The sequence below is a fragment of the Schistocerca cancellata genome, chromosome 5 (genome assembly GCF_023864275.1).
Source record: "Schistocerca cancellata isolate TAMUIC-IGC-003103 chromosome 5, iqSchCanc2.1, whole genome shotgun sequence".
NCBI classification, from domain to species: domain Eukaryota; kingdom Metazoa; phylum Arthropoda; class Insecta; order Orthoptera; family Acrididae; genus Schistocerca; species Schistocerca cancellata.
Window position 1 is genome coordinate 804,125,589 of NC_064630.1, and position 23,617 is coordinate 804,149,205.

Genomic DNA, 23,617 nt, shown 5'->3' on the forward strand with positions numbered 1-23,617 from the left:
CCGTTCAACTGCTCTTCCAAGTCCTTTGCTGTCTCTGACAGAATTACAATGTCATCGGCGAACCTCAAAGTTTTTATTTCTTCTCCTTGGATTTTAATACCTACTCCGAATTTTTCTTTTGCTTCCTTTACTGCTTGCTCAATATACAGATTGAATAACATCGGGGAGAAGCTACAACCCTGTCTCAATCCCTTCCCAACCACTGCTTCCCTTTCATGCCCCTCGACTCTTATAACTGCCATCTGCTTTCTGTACAAATTGTAAATAGCCTTTCGCTATGAGAAAATAAAAGTTTTGGGAATCGAGCGACAAAGATTGGATTAACTTTTTAGTGCATTCCAGGTCCATAGGATGGATTATCTTCATCCTCTGCAAACTCCTCCACCAGCTTCCTCTTGTTCCTCCTCCTGTTTACTCTTGCTTGTATTTCTAGACTCCTTACAGCCCTGTCTGCAGCCCGAAGGCGTTCCTTGTCTAAAGCAAGCATCGCTCGTATCATGTTAGAATGTTATTATTTACAGTAATAACACATACCTTTGGCTTTTCAACATTTCTCCTTTTCTTAAAAGCCTTCAGAGGATTTCTAATAACTTTACTTTTACTCATTATTATACTTCAACAAGACAGAGACACAAGAAACAGAATTAATTACGAATATTTCCGAGATAACGACAGAGTAAATAAACATGAAACAATCGACAATCACACCAGCGATATATATTGAACCATCACAGGTTAGCCACAACACATACTTTATCTCACATCACTAAAATGTACCTGATGAACACGGACGTTAATAATAACACCATTTGACAGCAGTTTAACAGCGCCACAGTGGGTCACGCCCATGTAGAACACATTTCAAAAAAAAAATTTAAAAATAGTTGTAGTCTTCGGAATTGAATAAATTATATATCTATTAAAAGGTAATAGTCTGCAGATTCAGAAAACGCAAAAAAGTAAAAATTGAACTTTTCGTGATTTTGAGCCTATCCGGAGCCCCTTAATATATGCCCAATCCAATTTCTTTTTCTTCTCTTTATTACATCTAGTAACTGTCTTTTCTCTCCCACTCTACTCAGTACCTCTTCATTTTTTACTCTGTCCATCCAACTTATTCTTTCCATCTTCCGCCATGTCCAGATCTCAAAAGCCTCCAGCCTTTCTCTGTCTTTTTTCCTCATAGTCCATGTTTCAGCGCCATATAGAAGAACACTTCATACAAGACATTTTATGAGTCTCTTCCTGAGTTCTCTGTCCAGACCGCTGCAGAAGATTCTCCTTTTCTTATAAAACGCCTCTTTTGCCATTGCTATCCTTGTTTTAATTTCTGTGGTGCACTTCCAGTCGGTGTCTATCCTGCTTCCAAGATACTTAAAATTTTGCACCTGTTCTAGTGTTTCTCGATTCAGCACAATTTTTATTTCCTTATTTCCTCATATTGCCAATACTTTTGTTTTATTTGTGTTAATTTTCATTCCATATTTTTTTCCGTTGGTTGCAATGGTGTCCACCAAATCCTGTAATTCTTTTTCCCCTGTGGCTAGAAGGACCATGTCATCAGCAAATCTCAAGCACCCTACTCTTCTTCCTCCAATTTCTACTCCTTTGTCATCTAATGAGCATTGGTCAATCATATTTTCCAAGTACAGGTTGAAAAAAGTAGGTGATAAACAGCATCCTTGTCTTACTCCTTTCCCTAGTCTGATCCAGTTTGTACTTTCTCCTCTCACTTTAACTGAAACTTTTTGATTAAGGTATAATGAGTTTGTAAGTCTTCTGGTTTTCCAGTCCTCTCTCTTTTCCCTCATAATAGTAGCCAGCTTGTCCCAAACCACATTGTCAAATGCCTTTTCTAAATCGATGAAGCACATATATCGGCTTACACACTACTTAATCAAACTTAACCTACCTTACGCTAACGACAATACACACACCCATGCCCAAGGGAGGACTCCAACCTCCGACGGGGGGGAGCCGCTTTAACCGTGGCAAGGCGCCCAAGACCGCACGGCTACAACGCGTCGCTCAAATTTCGTGAATTTACGAAGTGGAGCAAGGAGGAGTACTTCACTACAGGAACAACGAAGGAAGGAAGGAGAATATTGGAACAATAATAAAAGAAAAGCCACTGCGGAATAACTAGTAATGAAGGGAAACATCCTTATTCTCCCACCGATATTTAGATTTCCTATGAATTCGTAAACCAGCTATGAGGAATGTCGGAATGGCTTCTTCGAAAAGGGAATGGCCGATGTCCGTGTCATTCCTCGTCTAATAGAAGACTCTGCTCCGTCTCTAAACGACCTCCACGTCGATAGGACGTGAATCCCCCAATATCTTTCTCTATAATTAACACCAAAGAAATGCCGTTCTGTTACTGTGTAACTGTGACGAAAGGATATAAACCGCATTTTGTTGTCATGTGGCAAATGCAAACATTCTAGAGAAAAAGTCATGCGATAGTTGGTCCAGTTCCCACAAAACATCGTGTCAATATTCTTCTTTACAATTTGAAAGGTTTTACGGTACTTAATAAAGTTATACAGAGAACTGATGGGAATTCGTATCTAAGTTTCGGTTAAATCATTTTGAGAAATCATCCTATAAAAATTTAAGTATATTTCTAAAACTCTACGTTAACTGTGTATATTAGCAGTCTCATTGAAAGGTGCCGGATGTTACACACGATCTTAACAAATCTTAAGTAAGCTATTTGCAATGTGAATGATCATTGTAACGTACTAACATCAGTGTGCAAATAGGCTGGTTGTAAGTTTTGGGCACATTCACACATCAGATTGCTCTATGGTTATCCATTGTTCTACGTCATCAGAATGGTAATGATATTCTTCACCCCAGTAGCCGTCTAAGACTTAGTCATGTATATACGCATTACTTGTTCGTGCTACATTCCTTTCTGGAAGGATCTGAGCAACATGCAATCAACTTCTGGATTTATTGCTGCTACATTTTCGGAGTCGTATGTCTCGTGCTTGTAGCAGTAACGCAACTAATTATTTACGGTCAGTATTACTTATCAAGATGATATAACTGGAATTTATTTCATTTTAGACTGCACTTTCACCCTCCGCATGTGTTACAGGTAAAATACAGCTCATTCAGAGCACAGTTTTCTATCAGCCACATAATAAAAACGCCACTGTCAGAGGTAAATCAGTCTGATGTTAAATTCGCCTCTAAATCTTAAGAGATGAATTAAAAGCTGTAACTAAAATTTACTTAGCGTGTCAGAGGAATGTGAATAGTTTGGAAAAAAAATTTAGAAGTAAAGAGTCTATTTTAACGGATACAGTTCACTTCACAACGAAGAAATAAGTAAAAAACAAAAACGCATTTGCATCTGCATCAACCTGCAACAGATAAACCCACAAAACATATCTACAAGTGAAACTGTCTCTATCTTTCACACCATTTCCGCACCTATTTGAAAATATTTGGTCATTCTCGTGGGAAAAGAAACGCATATATAACAAAGCTACTGGAAACTAACAGACCTACTACCTGTATGCATTCCTTCAGCGCGTCAATAAATAAATAAATAAATAAAAATAAATAAATCAAATAAATAAATGCAATGGTGATTGACCGCCAGCATCATTTATAAAAAGAAACCTTTTTTCAAACTTTCTAGCATCAAATAAAGAATTGTGGTCAACGAAACGCTTCGTAAAGTAGGTGCTATTGTTATAAAAATCGCGTTACGACCTCATGTGTTATGGGATATAGTTTTCCCGTTCACGGGTGACACACATGAGAGAATAGTCGGAAGTCCATCATATTAGCACTTGTGTGGTGGGTTACCATTTCCGTAAGCTAAACTGTTTTGTATAATAGTCAAGATACGTTTCTGCATTTCACATTTAAAGATTCAGTATTTTATTTGTACGCGTAATTCGGTACTGAATCATTACGAAATCAAGAGAATATTTGCTTCTACAGAAAAAAGTGGGATCACCGCAGTTCATTCCTAGCTTTCGTACTGTCTAGCGTCTTGGCGATCACATTTACGAACTACTTTCATAACGAACTACTTTAATAACCTATATTCGACTACCAGTTGTCTTCTTCATAATGGAATAGCAATGAATATTGTAAACGTAGCAGGTAATCTGTTACGTTATACATACATACTCTGAGATACCTGCTATGGACATTTATTTAAGAGGGAAATGTCCTCTTATACTGATAAAAGCCTTAGAACACGCAGTAAAATAATTACTTTCAGCGGCTCATGTTTTATCTTTTCCCTTTTTAGGGCTCATAGAAACGGACACACCCACACTCACACACACACACATACACACACACACACACACACACGGAATACACTTGTTTTTTTATTGAAACACTACAATCTCATTTGTAAATGAAATTGCTTCTAGCCAAGAATTTTGGCAGACTGTTCTTGGCTGTAATGCAAATTCTGGAACTGGATGTCCCCGTTTTAATACTACCAGCTGGGAAGCTGTTTGTCCTACTCCCACCTCACTGGGATCTGGAACGGTAAACCGAACTCTTGATTTCAGCGCTGCCTCATTGAGTTGTGAATATAGTGGAAAAAAGAAGAAGACGGATACTGACCTTCCATTCTGCGGTCCCACGTTGCCGCTGTCGAAGGATGAACTGGCGCTAATGTCCTCGTCGGCGATGGCCCCTGACTCCATCCCCAGTGGCGCGACGCATTGTGCTGCAAGAAAACAAGAGCCATCAGCACACACTGTAAAAAGCTGTTTAAAAATTAATGACCACTGCTTCAAATCACGAGTAATGAGAATGATTGCCGTTCTGGATTCTTCCTTCAACTTTGCATTGTGCGCTGCACCGTATTAGTAGCAAACACATACATTACCATAGACAATATACTTGGCAACAACCATCGATCCTCTATGTTTCTAAAGTGTTTATGAGTACTACTAACAACAGGTCTAGTATTCTTCTTCCCATATGATTTCAAACATCGTGTTAGTGTAACTTCGTAGAAATAATCTGAACACAATAGCTTGAATGCGGAAGGGAACAGAAACGGGAAGAAATAGAGGGGAATAGAATCCAGTCGTATAGACGGAACAAAAGCTCGGACTGTGTGAGAAAGAGGTAGACCTTCGTTTTTCCAGCAGACCCCTGAGTGGTTTAGGGACTTCAGAATCATATTCGTCGGCAGGTAGCTGAACACTGGTTGTCGCGAACATAAGTTCAGTGTCTTAAATACTGCGAAAAATCGGTCAATATGACAGTAGAAGTAGCAAGTCCCTTCAACGCATCTAACCGACCTCCGTCGTCGATCCAGCCCACAAAAATTACACTGACGGAAAAAGTCCGACATCAAGATTTAATTAATATAGAATATTGAAATTTCGGGAGTATATTTGTCTGGGTAACGCATTTAAGTGATTAACGTTGTAAGTACACAGGTTAATGTAAACTAGACATGTTGTTGTTGCTGTTGTTGTTGTGGTCTTCAGTCCTGAAAATGGTTTGACGCAGCTCTCCATGCTACTCTATCCTGTGCAAGCTGCTTCATCTCCCAGTACCTACTGCAGCCTACATACTTCTGAATCTGTTTTAGTGTATTCATCTCTAGGTCTCCCTCTACGATTTTTACCCTCCACACTGCCCTCCAACGATAAATTTGTGATCCCTTGATGCCTCAGAACATGTCCTACCAACCGCTCCCTTCTTCTAATCAAGTTGTGCCACAAACTCCTCTTCTCCCCAATTCTATTCACTACCTCCTCATTAGCTATGTGATCTACCCATCTCATCTTTAGCATTCTTCTGTAGCATCACATTTCGAAAGCGTCTATTCTCTACTTGTCCAAACTATTTATCGTCCATGTTTCACTTCCATACATGGCTACACTCCATAAAAATACTTTCAGAAACGACTTCCTGACACTTAAATCTATACTCGATGTTAACAAATTTCTCTTCTCCAGAAACGCTTTCCTTGCCATTGCCAGTCTACATTTTCTATCCCCTCTACTTCGACCATCATCAATTAATTTGTTCTCCGAACAGCAAAACTCTTTTCCTACTTTTACTGTCTCATTTCCCAATCTAATTCCCTCAGCATCACCCGAGTTAACTCAACTACATTCCATTATCCTCGTTTTGCTTTTGTTGATGTTCATCTTATATCCTCCTTTCCAGACACTGTACATTCGTCTGTAACGAATTCGCGTTAGTATTTTGCAGTTGTGACTTATTGAACTGATAGTTCGGTAATTTTCACATGTCAACACCTGATTTCTTTGGGATTGGAATTATTATATTCTTCTTGAATTCTAAGGGTATTTTGTCTGTCACATACATTTTGCTCACCAGACGGTAGAGTTTTGTCAGGGCTGGCCCTCCCAAGGCTGTCAGTAGTTCTGATGGAATGTAGTTTACTCCCGGGGCCTTGTTTCGCCTCAGGTCTTTCAGTGCTTTGTCAAACTCTTCACGCAGTATCATGTCTCCTATTTCATCTTCATTTACATGCTCTTCCATTTCCATAATATTGCCCTCAAGTAGATCGCCCTTTTATAGACCCTCTATATATTCCTTCTACCTTTCTGCTTTCCCTTCTTTGCTTAGAAATGGTTTTTCATCTGAGCTCTTGATGTTCATACAAGTGGTTCTCTTATCTCCAAAGGTCTCTTTAATTTTCCTGTATGCAGTATCTATCTTACCCCTAATGAGATAAGCCTCTACATCCTTACATTTGTCCTCTAGCCATCCCTGCTTAGCCATTTTGCACTTCCTGTCGATCTCATTTTTGAGAAGTTTGTATTCCTTTTTGCCTGCTTCATTTACTGCATTTTTATATTTTCTCCTTTCATCAATTAAATTCAATATTTCTTCTGTTACCCAAGGATTTCTACTAGCCCTCGTCTTTTTACCTACTTGATCCTCTGCTGCCTTCACTACTTCATCCCTCAAAGCTACCCATTCTTCTTCTACTGTATTTCTTTCCCCCATTCCTGTAAATTGTTCCCTTACGCTCTCCCTGAAACTCTGTACAACCTCTGGTTCTTTCAGTTTATCCAGGTCCCATCTCCTTAAATTCCCACCTTTTTGCAGTTTCTTCAGTTTTAATCTACAGGTCATAACCAATAGATTGTGGTCAGAGTCCACATCTGCCCCTGGAAATGTCTTACAATTTAAAACCTGGTTCCTAAATCTCTGTCTTACCATTATATAATCTATCTGAAACCTGACATTATCTCACACGAACTCAGTTAAGAGCTGGTAATGGCGTCTTTGTCAACTTGACATTTTTGACTGACGTCAACCTACCACATCCAATCTCGAAGGAAACTGACGCTCACGACCGTTACAGCGCGTATTTAAAGCAAAAACTGACTTGCATCTTCGTAGTGCCACTATAACGCCATTCTTATGCGACTGGCGTGAAATTTTGACAGACATTGTCCTTCAGATGTAGAAACACAACTACCAACTTTCGTTTATCTCGAACAAGTCCTTCTTGGAGCTGGTATTCTTTCCCGTCAGTGTATAAATGTGAGTCCAGTGATCAGTCACTGTGCTACCTAACTCGACAAAAACCACGCCCTTCCTCCCACCATAGTGTAACGTACTCCTCCACCCTTAGGATTAAGTAAATAATCGAACTCCTCTGTATGAACGTCATATTTCCTCAACCATATGTCGTAAAATGATACAGGGTTATTGTTTTTTCAAGGTTCGGTTGGCCGTGAAATTAAAACCACAGTGAAAATACGATGAAGCTTTTCGCAGAGGTGTTGTGTAGCATCTCTAGCATGGCCATAGCTCGCGTCATGTCGCCCTTTTCAGTTCTGAGCGCAGACTGAGCACGTTAAGACCCTAGAAAAACAGAGGCTCCGTCACATGTGACATACGCGCTGTCATCCGATGTTTACATGCGATGGCGTTCCGCCTGATTCCAAGCAACCCACGTAATGTAACTGTCATACGCGACTGCAGAGTGCGGCAATGGTGCAGTAATTTTCAAGCAGGACCTACGGATTTCATGATGCAAGTAGTCAGGTAAGGCAGCGACTGTCAACCTATGATTCGTTTCACTAAGTGGATAAGACAATGTCACAAAATAGTCTACAAATGACAATTCAGAACAAGCGAAGAGGAATATTGTCATCAGGCACTATCTTTCTCCATTACAAGGTTCTGCCTCACACTGCAGCTGCAACAAAGACCCTCCTGAAGCATTTTCAATTAGAAGTGTTGATTATCGATGATATCAAAGTTGGCTGCCTCTTATTTGCATCTCTTTCTACACATGAAAAGCTGGCTATGAGGACAGCAGTTTGGTACAGGCAACGAACTGCAGACAAGTGTAGAGAATTGACGGAAACCACGGCTGCGTTCTACGACGAGGGTATTCCAAAGTTGGTACCATGCTACAACATGTTTAAGTCGGAGCGCCGACTATGAAGAGAGGTAGCCAGAAAATGTACTAAATATTGCAAATACAAATTTTTCATTTTCACTGTGGTTTCCGTTCCATCACCGTTCGGACCTTGAAAAAATAAAATAATTCTTGGATAATTTTGCAGGTACATTCTGTGGTATATGTGGATACTGTCCGCAGAATATGTTGCAAGTGACGTTGATAGTAAAGAAGTAATAAATTTAAAACGTTATGCACGATGCTGAAGTGTACCTGCATGAACAGCCAACACATAGAAAGCTACAAACATTTTTCCTTCCATTACTTTTAGAGAGTGTCTGCGAGCTTTTGAGAATATTGTGAGGGTAATTTGTGCGTTGTGACTAACGCTGATTCAAGTCGTATAAACAGCTTTTAAATTAATACTTGAATTATTATGTTAAACCTTTAACGTAAGATTATACCTATCTATCAGTAGATTAAACAGCGTTTAATATTTTAAATTCGTTATATAACAATACGAAAAACAGAAAATCAATTTTTTGCTGCTTCTGGAGGCTGTCAAATAGGTAACCACCATATGGAATGGGTGATAATAGCCGCTTGGTAACACAGATATGCTGGAGTTTAAATGGAACTAGCCTAATGTTGTGACGTGGGTCACGATATCATCACAATACTTGTTCGGTCCCTTTTTTGTTTTATTTATTTATTTATTCTTTTGAGAGGTACGTGAATAGAATTTCTTATTTGGACACATTAGCCAACGTGGCTAATATCCCAGCTCACATACAATACAGCGTGACGGAGTTACTGCACACTTTAATATTCAAGTGCATGATGTCCTTGATAATCTGTTTTAAGGTCATCGGACTGGGTGTCGTTCGCTACATCCTTATCCCCCCCCCCCCCCCCCCCCCCCCCGCTGAAATGGCCACCACGATGGTCAGACCTCACACTGCCAGTCAGTTCATTATGGGTGATAACGAAGTCCCATGTCGCTCAGTGTAGGTACAAGACTGTTAAAGAACTGAGCGAAAGTGCTGAGGAAGTTTTTCAAGGAATAACTCGAGAGCTGCTTCCCAAGAAGGCAAGGAGTACAAGGAGACGTGTAGATAACTATGTGAAGTGCGGTGGCCCACATACAGATCTGCCGCGTTCATAGTTTCCATTTGTACAACTTCTTTCTTTAATTCCAGTGAATGACCTCAAAATAACTGACGTCAAATTATGGGTGTCGGTACATATAGACCATCTTCAGATCTTAATAAAACAGAAGAAGCTGTATATTATCCTGAAACAATTAATCTAAGGTGACTTTGACAGAAGATACGAAGAGAGTTGTCTTGTCAGCGTCGAATAGGTATAATAATAAAAACTAGGGTGCCATTGTCACATGAGAAACATGACTCACTATATGTAAGTATTCCATTATAGAATGTTATGTTTCTACTAGGAGTACTGTTTTGGCCAGATGAAACTAGAATCTTTCGGCCATAACTGTGATGCTCTGGGAGACGTCTCATTTGAACTACAACACATGACCTAATCACTTTATTACATGAATGATAAAAAGATTTTCTTAAGTTGATACAATCGTTTGCCACAGGAGTGCTTGATAGCTTTAAACTGTCATTGACTATTACAGAATTACTTAATGAACTAATTAACAAACTCGTATCTTGAAGTACAATCTTCAACATTTACAAAAGTACATCTCAGCCAAAGACTTGAACAACTCTTTAATCCTACTCGATGATGCTGACTGCTTCCGTTGCGGTCACGAACTGGGCAAATGCCTGCATCTTCGGCACTATATTGACCTCTGTCCTGAGATAGAGGGTGTGTCCTCTTCAGCCTTGACTGGCACGTGCTGGTGATGTCGCGGTAAGAAATGTACAGAAGCAGAGTTGAGAGCAGCAGGGAATCGTTCTAGCGAGAGTATGGGGCACAAATGGAGTAATCCACTTCCTTAACTGGCTGTGACATATGTCACGATGCCTGGGAACAAGTGTCTCGGAAAAGGCGAAGCTAGTCGTTTGTTCCATTGCTACTGTCGTGAGAACCAATGAAACTTGATAGAAGTACCACGAAACGACGACTTGTACGATCTACAGCGAATTCTAGACGGCGACCTGTAGGAACAAGGTACAATGGTGGAACAAGTTGTTCCAAACATACCATTCATTGTGCATTGGTGAACATAAGGTTCCACATCAGACGCCTCCCACATGTTCCCACGTGGACCCGACTACATCGTTACTTAAGAGTACAGGGGGTAAGGAATCATCGAGACTGGACCGTGGATCAATGGAAATGCGTCACCCGGTACAATGAATCACGTTTGTGGTTGCACTAGGTTGACGGTCGTGTCTGGATGCATCGTCATATAGGCGAACGCGTATTCAAATTGTGCACGACGCGAAGTACACTGGCGGGTGGGGAAAAATAATGTCAAGCGTGACAGCCACCTCGGCACCTGTGCGACCTGTGGTAGTAACCTAATGTGGGAGCATAACAACATCGGACTATGTGAGCATTATTCTTGAACACCTGCATCCCTTCAAGTCTAATGTCTTCCCAGTCGGCGGCGGGTCCTTCCAGCATGATAACTGTCCATGTCCCAAGATCAGAATCTTTCTACAGTGGTTTCACGATAACGACCTCACTCTGATTTCCTGGCAACCAAATTTTTATGTGAACCTGATGGAACGCATCTTGTATCGTGCGGCGGCTCCGTGTCCACAAACCACTGCTTCATAATTTACGAGAATTTCGTGTCCAGCGTCCAGAAATCTTTCATCAAAAACCTCTAAAATACACTACTGGCCATTGAAATTGCTACTCCAAAACGAAATGCAGATGATAAATGGTTCAAATGGCTCTGAGCACTATGGGACTCAACTGCTGTGGTCATCAGTCCCCTAGAACTTAGAACTAATTAAACCTAACTAACCAAAGAACAGCACACACATCCATGCCCGAGGCAGGATTAGAACCTGCGACCGTAGCAGCAGCGCGGCTCCGGACTGGAGCGCCTAAAACCGCACGACCACCGCGGCCGGCTGCAGATGATAAACGGGTATTCATTGGACAAATATATTATACTAGAACTGACATTTCACGCTATTTGGGTGCATAGATCCTGAAAAATCAGTACCCAGAACAACCACCTCTGGCCGTAATAACGGCCTTGATACGTCTGGGCATTGAGTGAAACAGAGCTTGGATGGCGTGTACAGGTACAGCTGCCCATGCAGCTTCAACACGATACCACAGTTCATCAAGAGTAGTGACTGGTGTATTGTGACGAGCCAGTTGCTCGGCCACTATTGACCAGACGTTTTCAAATGGTGAGAAATCTGGAGAATGTGCTGGCCAGGACAGCAGTCGAACATTTTCTGTATCCAGAAAGGCCGGTACAGGACAGCAACATGCGGTCGTGCATTACCCTGCTTAAATATAGGGTTTCGCAGGCATCGAATGAAGGGTAGAGCCACGGGTCGTAACACATCTGAAATATAACGTCCACTGTTCAACGTGCCGTCAATGTGAACAAGAGGTGACCGAGATGTGTAACCGATGGCATCCCATTCCATCACGCCGCGTGATACGCCAGTACGCCGATGACGAATACACGCTTCAAATGTGAGTTCACCGCGATGTCGCCCAACAGGGATGCGACCATCATGATGCTGTAAACAGAACCTGGATTCATCCGAAAAAATGACGCTTGCCATTCGTGCACCCAGGTTCGTCGTTCAGTACACCATGGCTGTCGCTCCTGTCTGTGATGCAGCGTCAAGGGTAACCGCAGCCACAGTCTCCGAGCTGATAGTCCATGCTGCTGCAAACGTCGTCGAACTGTTCCTGCAGATGATTGTTGTCTTGCAAACGTCCCCGTCTGTTGACTCAGGGATCGAGAGGTGGCTGCACGATCCGTTACAGCCATGTGGATAAGTCATCTCGACTGCCAGTGATACGAGGCCGTTGGGATCCAGTACGGCGTTCCGTATTACCCTCCTGAACACACCGATTCCATATTGTGCTAACAGTCATTGGATCTCTACCTACGCGAGCAGCAGTGTTGCGATACGATAAACCGCAAACGCGATAGGCTACAATCCGACCTTTATCAAAGTCGGAAACGTGATGGTACGCATTTCTCCTCCTTACACGAGGTATCACAACAACGTTTCACCAGGCAACGCCGGTCAACTGCTGTTTGTGTATGAGAAATCGGTTGGAAATTTTCCTCATGTCAGCACGTTGTAGGTGTCGCCACTGGCGCCAACCTTGTGTGAATGCTCTGATAAGCTAATCTTGTGCATATTACAGCATCTTCCTTCCTGTCGGTTAAATTTCGCGTCTGTAGCACGTCATCTTCGTGGTGTAGCAATTTTAATGGCCAGTAATGTAGCTAGTAAGGGCTTGTTGATATACGTCACAGGTAATCGCGACTGTGTTTTGTTCCCGAAGTGGACCAGTACGCTAAGATGGAGGTGCCCATAATATTCTGGCTCGTCATCCTACAGGGTAACCCTTCGCCTTGCCGGTTTCTTCTGGAGTACCCACCACAGGTCCGTCTGCTGCGCCAGACCGCTTGCTGACCTCGTGACCTCCCCCGGTCTCGTGCACGCATGACAGCGCTGCTGGATTCGGCCCGCTGCTCGCGCTTCACCTGCCAGCCGCCGCCTCCCCGTCACGCCCACTCCGGAGTACAGCGCTCGTGTACAGGCCCTCCCCCTGCCGCTCTGCCTGTATTTGTATGCCGGCAGGCGGCAGCTACGGCTACGGCGACAGCCGCCAGCTGCCGCCTGCCAGCGCGCCTCTGGAAGCCCGTCACGAACAGCCGACAGCCAACAGCCGGCACCGGCGTCTCTCCCCCTCCCCCCCCCACCCTTACGCAGCCACACGCAAGCGAGCGCCGCACGCGTCCCGAACTCGCCACCCCAGTCACGCAGCTCAGACCCGGAATCGTTCGCATACCTGACAGCGACGTTCTAATTTCATGCCTACGGACTCAAAATCACCATTGTTTTCTGTTACGTAACTGGGACGATAAACTCTCTCTCTCTCTGTGTCTCTCTCTCTGTCGCTCTGTGTGTGCGTGTGTGTATGTGTGTGTGTGTTTTCCTACTGTTGCGGCCACATGTAGTACGCGTTGCTTCACGCAGTGGAGAATGGCAAAACAGAGGCAGCCGGCGATCGCGGCATTGCGAAGTAGGCGCGACACAGATAGCCTTGCTGACCGTTGCAGTCTACCAAGCGGCTGACGCAAGGATGCAGGCAGGCCGAGCGCCGAGCGAAGCCTGGAGAGTGCTGAGTAAGGGAAGTGAGGCCCGCACACTAAGTTACGCTGCAATATACTGCGGGAGTAATAACAAGAAGCTGCCGCCGAGGGTAAAAAACGCCCTACTGCCGGATATAGATAGTGGAGCGCAGACAGCAACGGACAAAAGCAGTTCGGACGTGGTCCGTGTCCGAACGCAATCTTCGTAGGTGACGATTCCGGAAGTCTGTTCCAGCTCGCAGGAGTCATCCGTTCGCCGCCAGATGTCTACTTCAGCTGTGGGGGTCGGCCCGAGTCCGGTCGGCACCACGGCTGACTGACTACAGCGAGAACTTCCAGCAGGACCGGCCGCAGCGCGGTCTCGGGCACAGGCGCCGCCGGGGACTGACGCCCGGACTGCACGGCAACCCGGCCCCACGGCGCGTGGTCCGTCCATGACGGGAGCTCGCGGACATCGCGACTGACGGCTTCCCAGCCTCCGGTGCAGCAGGCGGCGGCAGCTGACCTCACGGCGACGCGGCTCCGTGGGGCTGCCATACTGGGCTGCCGAGCGGCGACGAGTTCGTCTCAGCCACAGGGCATCCCGATTTCAGCGGAGCACTGGCGGCGGGCGTTGCGCGCATTGTCGGAGAATCTACACAGCAGCAGCCAGGCCGAAGGATGCGCAGGGCTGGGCAGCGACGACTAGGGAGGAATTGTAAAGAAAGCTCAATAAATAATTGTAAAACTCCACGCCGACTCAGTCTTTGGCGCAGCCACTTCGTCTGCTGATAACAAGTACTGCAGAAGTTGTAACAAGTGGCCATCTGACATAACACTACTGAATCGTGCATCGTCTGACTGTCGTACGAACTTCCGTATGGAGGACATAGACATCGGCGTGCCGGGGGTTGAAAAGTAGCTGAAAGGATTGAAAACAAGCAAGTTGACAGGTCCAGTTATTGTACTGATTCAGTTTTCTCATGCAGAGAAATCAGAATGACTGGTCTGTTTTATTTGATAAAAACTTTCTGAAGCTGACTTTGCTACAATCTTCAGGTCATCAAAACTTTATGATATAAAATGTGTTCATTTTGAACTGGACCTCACGGCGTTTTTGGTGGTAAGTTCCTAGGGGACCAAACTGCTCACATAATCGGTGCTTAGGCTTACACACTACTTAATCTAACTTATACTAACTTAGGCTAAGGACAACGCACACACCCATGCCCGATGGAAGACTCGAACCTCCTACGGGGGGGAGTCGCGCGAACCTTAGCAAGGCGCCTTAAACCACGCAGTTACCCCGCGTGGCTCGCCAAGTTGTCATATGGATAAAATGTGGTACATAATGTAAAGGTGTGTCATAATTAAAACATTTAAAATCAAGAAGCGCCTTGTGCACATGTAGCGCTCAAAGATGATTGTTACCTCATAAGAAAATATAATATACCTGTCCGGTTAACGTTAACAGACGAACTACTGTGTATTTTATTGTACATTGTGTTTTATATCGTAACAATCACCTGTAAGTGCTATGCAAATGTGCTGTGCTCGATTTTAAATGTTTTAATTATGACAAACCTGTATGTTATTTGCTACATTTTATGTACATGACAACTTGGCGTCAGGTCCAACCCAAAATTACATAAATTTCTGAACACTTGAAGATGAACCGGTAGTACGTAAATAAATATTTATGCGGCCTTGGCTTTAGACACTCTTACCAAGTTAGATACTGCATCCTGCTTGCATTTATGTGAATCCCTCCTCCAACGGAGCGTCCCAAGCAACTGGAAAAAGCCCAGGAGGGTGAAGGAATGGGTCCGAAGTCCAGGAGGGTGAAGGAATGGGTCCGCAAAATGACAAATATCCTTAACGTTGGTTCGCGGCGCATACAGAGTGTTCGCAAAGTGCCGTTACAAACGCCTTGGAATTGTAGCGCAGAGTGAGTACATAGTATTTTGGATAGGAGACAACGTTCGGAAATATACCGTTTCCGTGTTACCTCCGTTTGAAAACATATTCACTAGACAAGTATGCAACACGATAGTCGCTGTTGGGGGTGGTTACATCGGATAGGTTGAGGTCATTTGATGCCTGTCCCACCTCTCTGGCCTGGTTCGAGCCTCACTCACGTGTCTGCGAGTGTTAGAGCAACATGATTGAGTACACGTTTGCAGAATACACCGACATGATCCTTCTGTATGGTGGAGGTCACGGTGATGGAAGAACTGCTTGTCGCCTTTGTCAGGATCATCACGTCTGTCTCCATCGCACACACTTTTCGCCACAGTTACGGAACGGCTTCTAGGAACGGCAGCTTCATCGTCATGCAGGCGTGATTGTGGTGGTCTAAGGAGACGCCACACACCCGAATTAGAAGAGGCCGTACTGCATCAAAAAGGTGAAGAGAATCCGTCAATGAGTACACGCGCAATTTATTTCACTATTAATGATTATAACTGTGAAACAAGTGATCTACTGGGTCGCGACTTATCAATTACTTGTAAAGATGGTTGCGTTAATAACATGTTTTCAAATGCTTGTTGCACGGAAACGGTACCATACATTTCCGGACACGGGTTCCAATTAAAAACATTATCTCCTCACTCCACTCTACAAGTCCTAGAAGTTTGTACAGGGAATTTGGAACATCCTGTATTCTTCAGGGTCGTATATGTTTGAATGTACATAATTTCGTTGAAGATAAAATAATCTATTCACAAATCTCCATGTATTTGAAACGCGTAACTCGTTGTGAACATCTCATCTTTCACGATATCCATACTGATGAAGGGCAACAGGCAGATTCCATATTCCTATATTACTGGAAAGCGTTTGACATGATACCCCACTGCAGACTGTTAAACGAATATCCTTATATAGGAAACAGGTTTCCAGAAACGTAACTCTGAGACTTTTTAAGTAATACAGCCCAGCAGGTTGCCCTGGACTGTGAGTATTCGTCGGAGAGCAGAGTATCGTCCGGAGTTCTCCAAGAAACTACTACTCTTGTTCTCTATACCGGATGTCCCTCCCAATAGCCGGCAGACGCGTCTTCTCTGAAGTTTCGGTAATTATGTGCAGTTTAGCTTTTGTAGTGTGTAGCTGGAGTCAGCTCAAACATATACTGCTCATCACTGACACCCAGCGATCACGGAAAGCGACGGTTTGTTTTTCGTTACAGACAAAGTAATTTTTAAAGCGAGATTTTTGTGCCTGTTTGATAGAGCGGTCCCCAATTATTCTAGAGCGATGTTTCTTTTATCGATATGTGTTAAAAGGGGCACTAAAGTAAGAAGGATAACCAATACACCAGCAGCGAGTGGACAGCGCTGCTGCATAGGAATAGCTGCCAGTGCGGTGTTATCGCTCTTGAAATACCGGTTATTCTTCGTGTTTTACTGTACCCGTTAATATGTATCGATGAAACCAATATCGCATTAGACCAATTTGGGGACAGCTCTATCGAATGTGAACAAAAAATTTCAGTTTGCAACGGGACTCCAGTTACCCACAGCAAATTGTTATTGTATGTCCCGAAAAACAAGATACAAAAAAGCCTGAATACTCGAATGAGAGACACTCTCTACACATAAACGATTTGAGGGACAGAGTGAGCAACGATATGCAAATGTTCGCCGATGACGCTGTAGTCTACAGGTAAATGTCGTCCTGTATCCTGTAGCCTACAGGCTAAAGGATACGGGAATGAATTTCTGTTTAGTGTGATGAATCGCAGCTTGGTTTAAAAGTGGAAAAATGTAAGTTAAACAGGACATGCAATCCTTAAAAGTTTGAATACAATATAACTAGCGTGTTGGTTGACGCAGTTACATGGATTAAATATGTGCCTGCGAAACCTTGCAAAATGATATGAAATGGAACGAGCACGTAAGGTCGGCTGAAGGAGGGCGAAATGTCAACTTTATTGCCAGAGTTACAGGAAAGTGCAGGAGACTGAGAAGAACACCTGTACGACCCTTTCTTGAGAACTGCTCGAGTGTTTGGGATCCGCACCAGGACGGATGAAATCGAAACAAATCAGACGTGCGCTGCTGTGCTGGTTGCTGGTAAGTTCGATCAATACGTGAGTATTACGGAGACGCTTCAGGAACTCTAATGGCATCCGTGGAGTGAAGAAACGTTCTTTTCGCGAAACACGACAGTGGAAGTTTAGAAGCCGGCTATTGCGACAGACTGCAGAATGATCCCAGTGCCACCCATATACATCTCGGGTAAGCACCACGAAGGCAAAGTCAAAGATATGAGGGCTCATATGGGAGCGTACAGACAGTCGTTTTGTCCTTTGCGGCATTTGCGAGCAAAACAGGAAAAGGAGTGACTGGCGGTGCTACTAGGTACCTGCGCCACGCGCTGCAGTGTGGCCACACGTGTAACTGTAAGCTTGATAGGCATGCTTCACGGAGACGAAAACGGGGAAAGCCACGTTAATGCAACGGAAACCTTATTCTCGCATGAAGGAGAATAGGGACGATGAAAATGGTCAAGAAGTGACATTTTCTGATTATTATCTCTGAATGATATTTGATATCTCCTGAATAATTTGATGCATCATTTGTCGATTAATTCCAATTGGAAGTGTACTTTTTATCATTTCAGAGTTAATAAACTTTGTGTTCTGCCTTACGGCAGGTCTTGTCGTGGGGGAGCCTCGTCAGAGGAGTCCACCGTATGAGCATCTTGGGAAGTGATTCGAGCGGTGGTTTCCCGTTGCCTTCCACTGGTGATAAAGAAATGATAATGAGGACAACACAACACCCAGTCGCTGAGCGGCGGAAATCTCCGACCCAGCCGGGATTCGAACCCGGGTCGCTTAGCGTGACAGCCGTTTGCTGTGGCCGAACGGTTCTAGGCGCTTCAGCCCGGAACCGCGCGACTGCTACGGTCGCAGGTGCGAATCCTGCCTCGGGCATGGATGTGTGTGACGTCCTTAGGTTTGTTATGTTTAAGTAGTTCTAAGTTCTAGGGGACTGATGACCTGAGAAGTTAAGTCCCATAGTGCTCAGAGCCATTTGAAACATTTGAACCTTAGTGCGACAAGCCGCCGCGATGACCACTCAGGTATCGGGGCAGACTCAAAGTTAATAATGCAAGTGTAAAAAAAATACGGTCTATCTGCATTTACTTGCTATCTCTGGCACTATTCAATGTACAAGGCTGTGGTTTTCAGCTATTTATTCCTTGAATTCATGTTAAGAGGTTGGATGCATTGTGTAAACAGAAATGACAGTATTGCACAGGCAGCTTGTGGATTTGCTGAGCACTATGGGACTTAACTTCTTAGGTCATCAGTCCCCGAGAACTTAGAACTACCTAAAGCTAACTAACCTAAGGGCATCACACACATCCATGCCCGAGGCAGGATTCGAACCTGCGACCGTAGTGGTCGCGCGGTTCCAGACGGTAGAGCCTAGAACCGCGCGGCCACCCGGTCGGCGCTCTTTTAAGAATCGACGTTTACATGCACATCAGAAGAAGAAAGATTAATAGAAAGGCAAACCTACGTTTCTAGCATTTGTAGACTTAGAGAAAGCTTTTGACAATGTTAACTGGAATACTCTCTTTCAAATTCTGAAGGTGGCAGGGGTAAAATACAGGGAGCGAAAGGCTATTTACAATTTGTACAGAAACCAGATGGCAGTTATACGAGTCGAGGGGCATGAAAGGGAAGCAGTGGTTGGGAAAGGAGTAAGACAGGGTTGTAGCCTCTCCCCGATGTTATTCAATCTGTATTTTGAGCAAGCAGTAAAGGAAACAAAAGAAAAATTCGGAGTGGGTATTAAAATTCATGGAGAAGAAGTAAAAACTTTGAGGTTCGCCGATGACGTTGTAATTCTGTCAGAGACAGCAAAGGACTTGGAAGAGCAGTTGAACGGAATGGACAGTGTCTTGAAAGGAGGATATAAGATGAACATCAACAAAAGCAAAACGAGGATAATGGAATGTAGTCAGATTAAGTCAGGTGATGCTGAGGGAATTAGATTAGGAAATGAGACACTTAAAGTAGTAAAGGAGTTTTGCTATTTAGGGAGTAAAATAACCGATGATGGTCGAAGTAGAGAGGATATAAAATGTAGACTGGCAATGGCAAGGAAAGCGTTTCTCAAGAAGAGGAATTTGTTAACATCGAGTATAGATTTAAGTGTCAGGAATTCGTTTCTGAAAGTATTTGTATGGAGTGTAGCCATGTATGGAAGTGAAACATGGACGATAACTAGTTTGGACAAGAAGAGAATAGAAGCTTTCGAAATGTGGTGCTACAGAAGAATGCTGAAGATAAGGTGGGTAGATCACGTAACTAATGAGGAGGTATTGAATAGGATTGGGGAGAAGAGAAGTTTGTGGCACAACTTGACTAGAAGAAGGGATCGGTTGGTAGGACATGTTTTGAGGCATCAAGGGATCACAAATTTAGCATTGGAGGGCAGTGTGGAGGGTAAAAATCGTAGAGGGAGACCAAGAGATGAATACACTAAGCAGATTCAGAAGGATGTTGGTTGCAGTAGATACTGGGAGATGAAGAAGCTTGCACAGGATAGAGTAGCATGGAGAGCTGCATCAAACCAGTCTCAGGACTGAAGACCACAACAACAACAAACATGGACATCAGCATACGACTGCATCTGAATCCGGTGCTGATCCTGAAATAAATGTTTCACAGACACACGAAAAAGACACGTCTACTAGTGCTTCGAGGAGGGAACTTGGAAATAATGAGGATCTATTGACAAAGGGGATCATACACATAGTTTAGGTTATGTTTTATTAGATTTGAGTGTGTTAGGGCAATTTTTCAAGATGCTGTATCATGTTAAGTTTGTGGTGGGCAAATTAGCATCTTTCAGGACACACCTGCAAGGACTGGACTAGCTAACAAACTTGTTGTTCAGTGCAAAGTTTGCAGGCTCTCTACGTCATTTTGGACTTATCAAAAGTGCAAGGATGTCTTGTTTGACAGCAATCTTGTATGGAATGCGGTGCATAGGTAAAGGATTGACTGCATCTCAAGTATTATGTGCGACCTTGAACTTGTCAAACCCACCAACCAGATCAAGTAAGTACCCAGAATTAATTGGATAAATGTGTTAAATTTGTTGCTGTTGCTTCTATAAAAGCCGCTTCTGAAGAAGCAGTAGATTTAAATAACACGACAGATTTACCTGTGGCAGTTGATGGTACATGGCAGAAGAAAGGACACTCATCTAAATATCCAGTTGCGACTGTCACTAGTGTAGACACAGGTAAAATTTTAGACATCGAAGTGCTAGCTGATTCACTTGAAAATGAAACAAGTGAAAGTCATAAAACAAATTGTGCCAAGAATTATGAGGGAAGTAGTAGGGGTACTGAGGCTGTTGCAGTTGCTTCTATGTTCAGACGCTCACAGCAGGAAACAGGTGTGTGCTACACTGAGTGATTGGGGGATGGTGATTCGAAGGCCTTCAGACCAGTCGTGGAAAGCCAACCCTATGGTTAAACGCATATTTTTAAGATTTAATGTGTGGGCCACGTTCAAAAACGGATGGGAACACGCCTTCGAAAACTGAAGCAGAAAAAAGTAAAAGTTATTGGATGGAAAGATTCTAAATGGAAAAGGGGGACTTACAGACAAAAACATTGATGAACTACAGCGATATTATGGAATGGCAATAAGGAACAAAACACATGACCTATAAAGAATGAAAAGAGAAGTGTGGGCTACATTCTTCCACAAATCATCCACTGATGATACATCTATAGATGGTCTTTGCCCACCTGGTGCTGATTCATGGTGCTAGTACCGTAAAGCTCAGGCAGCGGGTACAGAGGAACAATTTAGGCACAAAAATAGCATACCATCTGCAATGATGGAGGTAATTAAGCTAATATATATACAGTTAGCTCATCCCGATCTTTACAAATGTCTCCATGGTCGAACGCAAAACCCGAATGAATCTTTCAATAATGTCATTTGGAACCGCATACCAAAAAATGTCTTTGTAGACACGAAAACTCTATGCTTGGGTGTTTTTGATACTGTGACAACGTTTAATGATGGCAATAAGGGAAAAATTAGGGTACTAGAGAAACTCCAAGAGCAAACACACTTCAAGCGTACCAGCGAATGGATCAACTCGGGATCATGAAAGCGCAGCGTGCAGCAGACTAAAGAAGCAAGAGGCAGGAAAATAAGGAAGCTTCTAGGTTTGCACGTTGATCAAGCACACGATCCAGATAACACTGATTATGGGCCTGGCTGTTTCTAGGAGGCGGCATGGTTCCATATGTGAGTTAATATCAAATAAAATGTTTAAACTTGATTTCCCGCAAATTAATTTTTAATAAATATTTAACCCATTATCTCAGGAACTATTGCAGATACATATGTCTTATTTTAATTTTACCTCTTAATATACTGCACCTGCTTAACCACCAAAACGTCTCTACTTGTAACGGTTTTTTACGTAGAGAAGGAACAGGGGACTTTTTTCGAAAAAAATTGAACATAATATTTGAAAACTCATAACTAGCTAATTATTTCTCTGTATGCTCTGATCCGAGTTCAGTAATCAGAAAAGGAGTAAAACTATATTTCCTAAAAATTTCAGATCCCTATCTCTCAATCGTTCTGAGATAATGAGTTATCAATATGGCAAATTTAATACTGTAGGTATAGGAAGTACTCCTCTTAAGTCAGTCTGTGGAATGAATATATTTGTACGTGATTGCTATTACTGTTTCATTATCAAAGGAGAAACATATCTGAAACTGAAGTGTTGGCAGAAGAGCCAACACTGTGTTGCTAGAGGAGGCCGAAATGCACGCGTTTAATTACACACTTACTGGCGTGAGGTCTGGAACAGTTAAGGGAATTAATAGTAGCAAATATAGTACGTAGTTGATATAATACTTAACTTTAATCCACAATTGGTGTACATCGCTCTTGACGGTACATGTTATAATCTCAATATCAAATGCTATGGCGCCTTGCTAGGTCGTAGCAAATGACGTAGCTGAAGGCTATGCTAACTATCGTCTCGGCAAATGAGAGCGTAGTTGTCAGTGATCCATCTCTGGCTAAGTCGGCTGTACAACTGGGGTGAGTGCTAGTACGTCTCTCTAGACCTGCCGTGTGGCGGCGCTCGGTCTGCCATTACTGACAGTGGCGACACGCGGGTCCGTCGTATACTAGCGGACCGCGGCCGATTTAAAAGCTACCACCTAGCAAGTGTGGTGTCTGGCGGTGACACCACAGAAACTACTGTCACACTTAACACCATTGACTAAAACGCAGGTTACAATCATTTGATAAGGTATTACATTAAACGAAAGACTTATAGCAGTACGTCTATTTGTCACGAGCTGAGGACACACTGTAGCCTTTTTCCTTCCTGTTGATGGTTCTGAGAGATCTTTTTAATGGCGACATGTGTGTCTGTGACCGGATCAACTCCTTCACGTTTTTTTTAAACATGTATCGTATGCAACATTCCTCACTGTCATACCGTAACAATTTTCAGTTGATTTACCTCAGATAACTCGACACAGTACCTCTAAGAATATTACGCAAGCAATCCTTTTCCCTACTGGGCTATCATTGAACATGAATATCTCAGATCTACCACAGTCTATCTTCTAAATTTGAAACTCCCTAGAAGACTGCCTAAGTCATCTAGACGAATTAGCTGTTGTGGAAGAAAAGCGGAGGGTTACAAGTGTCGGAGTGAGGCGCAGTTGCAATATGTCAATAAATTTTTTTATTATCTATCCTCTAAGACGAGCTAGTCCATCAAGACAGGTCGGAGTATTTCTTCGGAATTTTTAGAACAGAAAACAAGTATCTGGCAGATACATACAGGGTTATTACAAATGATTGAAGCGATTTCACAGCTCTACAATAACTTTATTATTTGAGATATTTTCACAATGCTTTGCACACACAT

General features: G+C 43.2%; 1 protein-coding gene across 1 annotated transcript in view; it reads right to left on the reverse strand.

Moving 5' to 3' along the window:
* LOC126187578 (discoidin domain-containing receptor tyrosine kinase B-like) overlaps positions 1–23,617 on the reverse strand; it is a 435,420-nt gene that overhangs the window by 236,995 nt on the left and 174,808 nt on the right. The window contains exon 3 of the mRNA XM_049928745.1: positions 4,606–4,711. Coding sequence (XP_049784702.1) covers positions 4,606–4,711 — 106 coding nt within the window. The remainder of the gene's footprint in view (positions 1–4,605; positions 4,712–23,617) is intronic.